Below are 11,021 nucleotides of genomic sequence, written 5' to 3'. Positions count from 1 at the left end.
TTTTGAGATACTGATTTTTGACTTTCATGAGCTGTAAACTCTAATCATCAAAATTAAAACAAAAAACTTTTGAAATGTTTTACTTTACATGCAATGAATGTAAAATATATGAAAGTTTCACTTTTTTAAATAACTTACAAGAAAAAAATTAACTTTTTCACGACATTCTAATTTATTGAGATGTACCTGTAGTTGTTAATTATCAGTCTGAAAGTTAAATTCAAATTTAAATGTTAAATGTATATTTAAATTATAAGTTAAATATTTAACCCCAGAAGCATCAACTAATGGCGAATGAAGCTCTGAACTAAAAGATGAAAATAAAAAGTGACTAATGAAAAAACAAAAAAGATTTGTTTTGTAAACTTCTAAACTTTATCAGTTCAGAAATCAGTCATGAAGTACTGCTCGTACATTTACTTTGCTTGTGTTATGTAACTAGGAAAGGTTCATTTGCACTTAATGGCTCTTAAGTCATTTATCAACATTGAAAACCAAAATTTAAGAATCACATGACATGTGGAACTGGCAAGATATAGATAATGAGGCAGATAATCAAAACATAATAATGTAGTTTTAAACTTGCATTGTGTGTCTAGGATCTCACCGAAGATTAAAATGAACATCAGATTGAGTCCAGTAGTTCATAATGTCCAGTGCTTATAGTCTGAGGGGTCGAAGATGAATTATAATAAATTAAGAAATAGACTCTTTTTTTCATGAAGGGGCTGTACTTCCCCTGTTTGTCACAACAATCATTAACAGGAAGTCTATGGGGAAGTGGATAATCATTCTTTCTTTTCATACTGTGCTCAGGCAAATCCGGGGTGTTGGGCTTTTTAGTTATTTTTGAAAATGTTGGTCGAATTTTGAGAGATTCTCCCGCTTCCACAACTGGGTGATTCTGTCACTGAAGTATTATCTCTTGATTTCTTTTCTTCTTTGATTTTCTTTTTTGATTTTGCACCAGTCTCCTTGTGTTGTCAGTAGACATAGTGTCAGGCACAGTGTGAACACAGTGAGAGTGGCAACATTTTTTTTTTTTTTTCAATGCTTGTTGATATCTGGGATTTGATATTCGTGAGTAAGTGTAGCGCGTTTGGAATAATGAGTTCTGATAGTATTCCATCCAAATCAGAGGTTCTGAGCTGGGATTCACAACGGTTAGCAGACTTTCTGAAGAAAGTAAGTTGCTTTCTCTTTCTATGTTTCAATGTAAAATATGAAGTGAAATTGAAAACCTATCTGTTGTAATTCATGTATTATTAAACCGTTTCTTTTATAGATCAGCACACATACTATGAATTTGATACATTTGTTATGCATCAGTGAATCTTGAATAGAGTTGAATGTACTTCTACAGACCTATATTTGATATTTAATATTACATTGTGTTGGAGATTTATGTCTTTGAGTTATGTCTTTGAGCATGTACATTCAGCTGACATCATTTCTTTTTCTTTATCTTTAGCGGAATCTAACCGGGTGTGATAAGGTCGTGACACGGTGTAACATCAATGGACAAAGGTTCCTGGTATGTATGTCTTAAAAATTCTAGCAGTTTTGGAATGTCACAACCCAAAACTGTCACAGGTCTGTTCTGATAGCAGACAGCTGCGGGAAATTAATTAAATTCAAGAGGCATTTAGAAATCAGAATTGACCATTTTCAGCATATGTAATCATCATTTTATATGTCATGATAATTTAGTATAGGCCTAATTTTGGCCCTGTGCAGTTTGTGGTATTGTGAATGAAATGTGTTTGATTTTAAGGATGTTTTTGTTTGCATTTGTAAAAAAAAAAAAATAAATAAATAAATTACATTTTCTTAACTATTTATATTCATTATGGAGCACAGATAAAAATTTCCCTTTACAAAACAGATGTCTGTGGTCTGACTCAATGTGGTATCATTGTTTCCCTTGGTCCAGCAATTCAGGAAGTGCTGTTATTAGAAACTAACTACCAAGTAAACTGTTAACCTCTAAAAACTCCCTCAAGATCTATTTGCAACAACCAATTCCTAATCAGTCATAAATAAGTTCTAAGTTCTAAATGTGTTTGTGTGTTTATATCTATGTTCAAATGATCCCTCAAATGATTTTGAATCATTATAACAGTGAATATGTTTTTAACCCGAACTGATGCAGTGTATAGCATTTATTGCTTAAACAACCATGTCGGAAGATGTACCCATGTACCTAATCCAGGATGACAGTGCCAAGATTGTGGCTCAAATTGTGAAAGATTGGCCACCACAGAGTCCTGATATTAAAATCATTGAAAGTCTTTGGGATGTGCTAGAGTCAGCTTGTCCAAAAAAACACACTCTAATATTCCATTGGACAGCCTTTAGCTTTGATAACATTGTGCGTTCGTTATGGAATTGATTCGATGATGTTATGTACTGTCACAACATTAATTTCTGGCTCAGATGTTGTATTAACAATGGGAGAGTCTCTGTGACCACTCTATAAAGTCAACTCCAGGTCAGAACAATGAAATACATACATGAAAATTGTTCCTCATGTTAACTGAACCGTTATTTCACGGTTTGGGCCCTATGACATTGTCATTCTGGAATATGGACCTGTACATCTTCCAACATGGTTGTTTAAGAAATTAAAAACTGCACACTGCATCAGTCAGAGTTAAAATAATTGTTACAAAACATGCCAGAAATATATTAATCAATGCAATAATGATCCAACCATAGACTCTTCAGAATTTTGCTCATTTAAATCCAAATGGTACATATGTATATATATATATATACACTACCAGTCAAAAAAAGTTTAACAGTAAGATTTTTTATGTTTTTTTAAAGCAGTCTCTTCTGCTCATCAAGCAATTTTTACTATTTAAAATAAACAGTTTTCTATTTGAATATATGTTAAAATGTAATTTATTCCTGTGATTTCAAAGCTGAATTTTCAGCATCATTACTCCAGTCACATGATCCTTCATAAATCATTCTAATATTCTGATTTGCTCCTCAAAAAACATTTATTATTATCATTATGTTGAAAACAGCTTAGGTTTTTTTTTTTCAGGTTTCTTTGATAAATAGAAAGTTCAGACGAACAGTGTTTATCTGAAATAGAAATCCTTTGTAACATTATGAATATCTTTATCATCACTTTATCATCAATTTAAAGCACGCTTGCTAAATAAAAATATTCATATCTATAATTTCTATATATCTATACCCCCCGCCCCCCAATAAATAAATAAATTATACTGACTACAAGGTTTTGGAAGGTAGAATGTATAATGTTACAAAAGCTTTTTTATTTCAGATAAATGCTGATCTTTAGATCTTTATATTCATCAAAGAATGCTGAAAATTTACTCAACTGTTTTTAATATTAATAATAATAATAAATGTCTCTTGAACAGCAAATCAGCATATTAGAATGATTTCTGAAGGATCATCGAAGACTGGAGTAATGATGCTGAAAATTTAGCTTTGATCACAGGAATAAATTACATTTTAAAATATATTCAGTTAGAAAGCAGTTATTTTAAATAGTAAAAATATTTCACAATATTACTGCTTTTGCTGTATTTTGGATCAAATAAATGCAGGCTTGGTGAGCAGAAGAGAATTCTTTAAAAACCATTAAAAACTGTTCAAAAACTTTTGACTGGTCTATATACACACACGCACACACATACAGCCAGTTTGATCCATTTAAAATCAGTCTGTATATATTTTTTCAGAGTATGTCTGACAACGACCTTCAAAAGTTCCCTAAGCTTCATGCGCCGTAAGTACTGGTTGTATTTTTTGTGCTTATTTTGCATATTTGGTGTTCTATACTGGGTGAATAGCAATTATATTTGCCATAAATTATAGAATAATATATCATATCCAGAGTATTCAAATACATACTTTTTATTTGTTTATTTTAAATCTTTTTAAAGCAACTGTAGGTCATTATTTTGCCATATTATTTCACAGTATAAAAGTGTACATCAGGTAGAAATGTGCAAGAACACCATCGATGACATAGTGACATTAAGAGGAAATACTGCACAGGAAATACAAACTAGAGAAGCAGATGTGACAGGAACCATTGCATTGATGCAGAAATTGTTTTGCAGAGCATGTTCGGTGTGAAATAGTTGAAAACAACCACACCTCGATAACACTTAAACAAGCAGATGTTATTGATTTTTCCCCAAAAGAGTATTTGGATTTAGGTGAAAGACAGTGACTTCATGGTAAAGTGATTTTTGTTAGTTTATTAAGCATTGTCAGGTGCACAGAAATGAGGACAGAAAATTACCACATCCTGCTTGAGCTGAAACCTCAACCAGTACTTAAAGCAATAATTGCATTCGGTTATTTCTCTTACAATGCCTATAATCAATAATGTGCCAGTAATGGAAGTTAAACTTTGAGGATGTGAAACTGGTGCTCTCTAATACTTTTAGGCTCATCTCCAAGATTTGTCAGGAAATCACCAAACAGAAGAAGAAGGGGTTATTTCCACCAATTCCAACAATAAGGCCAGTACATCTCTCCCATCACAAATATTGTGTTATGTATGAAATAACCATTCAAAGTTTGGGGTCAGTAAGCTTTTTTAATGTTTTTGAAAGAAGTACCTTATGCTTACCAATGCTGCAGTTATTGGTTAACTTCAAAATAACTCTTTTCTATTCAAATATATTTTAAAATGTAATTTATTCATGTGAAGCAAAGTTGAATTTTCAGCAGCATTACTCCAGTCTTCAGTGTGACATGATCCTTCAGAAATCATTCTAATATGCTGATTTGCTGCTCAAGAAACATTTCTTATTATTAATAATGTTGGAAATGGTTGTGCTACTTACTATTTTTTGGGGAACGTTTCTTAAAAAGTTAAAGAACAGCATTTATTCGAAACAGAAACATTTTGTGTCATTATAAATGTCTCTACTGTCACTTTTGATCAGTTGCATATTATAAGTGTTAAACTACTGACCCCAGACGTGTAAAGGTTAGTGTGTACTATATGACTCTATAAGTATGCGCTTACACAGACAATAAGGCTGTGTTCTTGCTGAACCTTTAAAGGTTTGTTGTCCCAGATATTAACATCCTGTCATCATTTACTCGCTCTCATTTTGTTCCAAGTGTGGAAAACTTACTTTCTTCAACACTATCATTTTACAAGATATTTTGAAAAATGTCTTTTGAGGAACTTTTTTTTTTTTGTCTATTGAAAATCTTTTGACCCAACTGTCCATCAATATTGAACCCAATTTGCTTTCATTGTATTGACCAAAAAAAAAAAAAAAAAAAGGATTATCTTTTTAGTTCCACAGAAGAAGAAACTTCACACAGGTTCGAAACGACATGAGGGCGAGTAAATTTAATGATTCATTATATAACCACCATATATAGTACATCTATCGTCAGCAGACACCTAATTATCCTTAGTGTTTTGTAACAGGCCATCACCAGTTCCCAGCTTCCCACAACCACCAGGTATGATATAAAGTGCCATATATTCAATGCTACAAATAACACTTTTAAGATAGTGTCTAGAAGAAATCTGCTCTGACTATTTTCAGTTGAGCACCATGAAGATCAACCGTGGGACTCTGAGGAGTTTGTAAGTCTCGTATTTGTGTTTAAAACAGTTTTAAAGTGATCAGCATCACATCTTACCGGCAGAACACATGTATTCTTTCATCCTTAAGGAGAGTGATGATGACTACGAGAATCCTGATTCGAATGATGAAGGTGAAGCTAGCGGTGGAGACTATGAGTCCCCAGAGTCAGACAGTGATAACAGCTATGAGCCTCCACCAACCGAGCCTAAGGAAGACTCGGCCCAGATTTGTCCCGCAAAACCCATGGAAAACAGCGATTATATTGGTATGTAGAACTGGACACTCTTCCATCCTAATGTTGTCTCAGTCTTTGGAAAATTCATGATAGGATTCCTCGTTTTATCAGATAATAACCGCACACGTGGAGTGAGCAGAAGTCAACCGCCTGTCCCTCCAGAGCGCCCGGGCCCTGGACCCGCTCTCCCTCCTGTAGAGCGGCCAAGTGTGAGTCCTTCATATTTCCAAACAGTATGCGTCCCTCTTCATCTCTGGTTTTCATTTTTTGAGACTTCTGTGCTATAAACTCAATTTTATGATTGATAGGTTGGACTACCTATGAGAGAAGAGCGGCCCCTAAAAAGACCCCCAGGTAGGGAAGTATTCTTATTTTCAGTGAAAGATAAACTGGGTGTGATGTTGTTGAACTTATCCACCTTTTCTATATGTGGTTTCTACCCTCCTGTGCTCTAATAGCACCTGCTGTGGACCGCAGTAAAAAGCCAGGAGCTCTGGACAGAGGCCAACCTCCAGCTGTAGCAGGTCAATTTTAGCAAATAATAATTGAGAAATAATGCAATTCAGATTACCTTGATATGACCTCATGTCAAAGCCATCAATAAAGATAATGTTGGCAGCGTCTGAAGGGAAGGCTTTGATTCTAAACTGTATTGTAATTACAGGTTGTGTGTTTTAACAACCCTAAAACTTTGTTTCTTCACAGGTGGAAGAGGCACATGCTCGCTTGACAGAGTAAGTTTGTTAAGTTGTCCTACCTTGAAATATAATTTGCCACTATGTGTGTGTGTGATTTTTCACTTATTTTTTTACATCACCAAGTTGCGTTTATAGTACATTAGTTAATTAATTATATATTATTAAATGTAGTATAAGTATAAATCACTGTGTGGGTGTGTGTGTGTGTGTGTGTGTGTGTGTGTGTGTGTGTGTGTGTGTGTATAAATAATATTTATGACTTGTTATTATTATTACCACGAACATACTAATAACTTCATTTAACCTCTTGTGTGTGTATACTTTTTCCTAATATTTTGTCTTTTCATTTTTTTTTGTATATAGTAGACCATAATAACTTTATATTTCAATGGTTCTGTAAAATGCTATTTCTTTAATCATTTATTTTTTTCCTGTAGGCTGTCCAACCACCAAGAAGGTACAGTGGCTTCCTTTAATTTCCTCTCTTATAGATAAAACAGAAATAACTGCACATGCCGCTTCAGTATGATAATATTTAGTAATTTACTATTAAAAACGGTTGACATTCTCTTGTACGTCTGTGTACATAGAATCCACTATTTATAGCTGCTGCAAATTACTGTAAAACTCTTTGTTTTAGGGGGGGAATTTGTCATTTTTCGGGATGTTTTCATTTGCTTTTATTTCATTTGCTTCAGACTCCCTGCAGTGGAGCCACCAGGAGACCCAATGAGAATTTCCAAACCCTCACTTCCTCCATCAGGGGTGCGCAGAAGCACCTCCTCTGTTACAACAGGCTACTCTCAAAACAGGTCAGATTCATAAAAAAGAAATTAACTTTACACCGCACCATTCTTTTCACAAAGAAAAAGACTGTAACCTGTACTTTGCTTGTCCAACAGACAACCTGACCACAGAAAAGAGGTAATCACATTAAGCACACACACACAAATATATATAGCGAGAGAGTAGATAGATAGATAGATAGATAGATAGATAGATAGATAGATAGATAGATAGATAGATATGTTTGTGCAATTTACATAATATTCAGTCACTCACACTTCATTTTAATGTTTTTTCTTCAACAGTTTCATGACGACAGTAAGTAACTTTATCACGTTTTGTGTGTTTTCGTATTTTGATGAGATGGTTATAAGCTTTATTATCATCAGTAAAGAAAAAAATCTTAAAACCCTAATTAAGTTTAAGTTTCAATTCTTACAGCTGGCAGGCACAACTCCAACACATTCCCACTGCACACCAGGAACCCTTCACCAAGACCGCCAGGAACCCATGGACAGTCCTATCAAACAGACAAGTATGCATTCAAATGAGAACAAACTGTAGGCGGTCAGATTTCACACTATTCAAGAAGCTATTGTTGAATATTAGTCACTCCGTTATATTTAACTAGTTTTCGGTCACATTTCACAGTGTTCACCCCAGTCGATCACTACCAGCAAAACTGCAGGAGGGTGAGCATGCATTGCATTAGTTTGATTAATCTTACTATACATTTAATGAAGATAACTAATTAAATTCTTTATTTTTGTCGAATGAAAGCAATGAGCGATCACCAGAGAAGTGCAAGAGCACCACCTCCTCAAATAGACATGGGGGGCAAGCAGGTACAGTAGGTTGAAATGCTTGAGCTTGACACATCAACCAGCAGATGGCGCCTTTGTATTGCATTTAATTTCCTTCTAGCTGCTACAGGAGTCTTCTTTCTAGTACAAGTTAAAAACAGTTCACCCAAAAAATACAATTTGGTGAAAATGTACTCACCCCCAGGACATCCATGATGTAGATGAGTTTGTTTCTTCATCAGAACTGATTTGGAGAAATTTAACATTGCATCACTTGCTCACCATTGGATCCCTTGGAGTGAATGGGTGCCGTCAGAGTGAGAGTCCAAACAGCTGATAAAAACATCACAATGATCGACATGACTCTAGTCCATCAATTAACATCTTATGAAGCTGCGTGTTTGTAAGACACAAATCCATCATTAAGGCTTTTTAACTTTAAACCATTACTTTTGACAAAAATAGGAGTCCATAATAATGCTTCCTCCAGTAAAAAAAAAAAAAGTACATCTCTTGTTGTTCTGTCACATCAAAATCCACCAACATATTTGTTTAAAACTGCTTTGGCCCGTTTTTGTTTAAAAATAGTGCTTGATATGTACATATTTCGCTCCTGATTTAGACGAGATGTCTTTTTAACTGGAGACAGCAATATTATGGAAATTTAAGATATGGTTTGAAGTTAAAAATGTCTTGATGAATTTGTTTATTACAAACACAGCTTTGCACTTCAGTAGACATTAATTGATGGATCGGAGTTGTGTGAATTACTTGTGAATTATTATGTTTCTATTAGTCTGTTTATTAGTCTCTTATTTTGACGGCACCCATTCACCGCAAAGTGATGCAATGCTAAATTTCTCCAAATCTGTCCCGATAAAGAATACCATGTTCTAAGACAAATTTTGTTTATATCACTATTATGTCTTTGTAAAATATGTGGATTTAATAAATCATTATTTTCTCGGATAAGAAAAAAAAAACAGACAAACATTGCTCATTAATCATTGTCAGCCCTAATAATATTATTTCTCCATTTATAGGACATGGATCCAGCTTGGTATGTGGGTCAGGTCACCCGAGGTGAAGCAGAGAGCTACTTGAAAAGAGTTAACAGGGTGAGACCTTTGTGTATATGGCATTTAAAAGTTTGCATTCTTACATTCTTCTCAACATTAGGAAATATAAATGTCACTCTTGATATCAGGTTAACAAAGTTAATCTGTTGAAATGTGCCCTCTTTCAGGATGGGACGTTCCTTGTGCGAGACAGTTCAAATCGATCTTCAAACCAGCCCTACACGCTCGTGGTCCTGTACCAGGATAAAGTTTTCAACATTCAGATCCGCAGATATCAAGATGGCTTTTTGCTAGGCACTGGTCTGAAATCCTCAGAGGTATGAAAACTTGTTTTTTTTATGTTCTTAATCATAGCTACATGCACAATGACTAATGTTTGAAACACTATTGTTTTTGGCAGACTTTTGAGCGGGTCAGCGACATTATCAGCCAGCACAAACACACGCCACTCCTTCTTATTGATGCTAAGAACCGAGAAGCAAGCCAACAGAACCAGTGTGCTCTGATCTATCCAGCTAGATATTAAACATTTATTCTACATGAGACTAACTTACAGTTAGTTTCAGTTATTACATTTCATTCAGTTTGTTTTTCTCAAATAACACCTTTCATAACTGTCAAAAGGTCTGTAAAAGTATGACTCTGATAGTCTGTACATTATATAGGCCTACGTGTTTGAATGCATAGCTGCACATTCCATAGTACTGTATATGTGTTCATATTAAAAACAAAATGATAAATCAGTACTTTATCAATATTAGGACAGTTTTCGTTATCAAATGTCTTTGTCTATTATTTCAATTGTTCCACGATTTTAAGTTTATTTGTGTGATTATGAAATATGAACTGTAGCCTATATTGACATGGCAATAAAGATTATATAATTCTACAAGAGCGTGTGGCGTGATGAACTGATTGAGAATCACATTGCTTTAACTATCAACAAGGATTTGTGTTTTGTTGCTTATTTCTGTGAAATCATTCTGTCTGCCCATTAATAATTTGAGGACTCCCTTTCTAGAGGAAAAACGCAGGTCACCGTTTCCCTAATGCTCTCTATCAAACTGCTTAGCCTCGATGTACTCAAGAAAGAGGATTCGGTTTCATGACTTTTGGAATACGACGTCGAAGCAACAAGCTGCAAAAAAAAAAAAACCGCATAGACTACATAGAATGTTCGTTCCTGAAAATGTGTCATGCTAATATTGTGTCTGATATATATTTGTTATATGGTTTCTAAATATTTAACTACACTTCGACTAAACATTAAAACCGATTTACAGAAGGCTAGTATCGTACCCAGTTTATTCAGGATTGTTGCTAAATCTACTAAAACAAACCGAAAATGACTACTTGTTTATTTAAAAAATAATAATAAAAAAATACAAATGGATATGAGAAGTGGTTAATTTAATTGATCATTCTTATTAACACGAATCTGAGCAGAAAAAAACTATCTAAAAACAATAATTACAATAATAACAATAAAAAAGAAAGCGGACATGGTAGCACTCCTCCATGATACAAGAATTAGCTTACTCATAAATGTAAAATATTTATTTAAATCTTCATTTTCCCTCCAAAATCATGTGCTTTGAGAGATTTAAGATACACATCTGTCCATTGCTGCAGTTGAAGGTAAGGGTAGCCTACATAGGTCTATTTACGATCTGGATGTGATGGGAATATTTCTTTGGCAAACTAAATCCATATCGTAGCGATATAACACTGTTCACACAAAGTCACTTTCACACCAAGCAGCTTTGGTACAGTCAATGAAGCGATTCACGTGACCGAAATCTGTGTGGGGA

At 34.3% G+C, this 11,021-nt stretch overlaps 1 protein-coding gene across 1 annotated transcript; it reads left to right on the top strand.

The window, feature by feature from the left end:
• Positions 1–782: 782 nt before the first annotated feature.
• On the top strand, positions 783–10,100 carry LOC306855539 (lymphocyte cytosolic protein 2-like). Its single transcript, XM_079394297.1, has 21 exons — positions 783–1,185; positions 1,472–1,534; positions 3,726–3,772; positions 4,443–4,517; positions 5,447–5,481; positions 5,568–5,608; positions 5,697–5,874; positions 5,956–6,053; positions 6,153–6,198; positions 6,303–6,368; positions 6,550–6,578; positions 6,980–6,999; positions 7,241–7,354; positions 7,445–7,466; positions 7,634–7,646; positions 7,770–7,863; positions 7,980–8,020; positions 8,109–8,173; positions 9,175–9,249; positions 9,378–9,527; positions 9,611–10,100. Exons 1-21 carry the CDS (start codon positions 1,051–1,053, stop codon positions 9,734–9,736), a joined length of 1,533 nt encoding a protein of 510 aa, XP_079250423.1. The 5' UTR covers positions 783–1,050; the 3' UTR covers positions 9,737–10,100.
• The last annotated feature ends 921 nt before the right edge of the window (positions 10,101–11,021 follow it).

The sequence above is a fragment of the Barbus barbus genome, assembly GCF_936440315.1.
Source record: "Barbus barbus genome assembly, chromosome: 36".
NCBI classification, from domain to species: domain Eukaryota; kingdom Metazoa; phylum Chordata; class Actinopteri; order Cypriniformes; family Cyprinidae; genus Barbus; species Barbus barbus.
Note: the sequence above shows the minus strand (reverse complement) of the source record. Positions and strands in the feature narration are given on the sequence as shown.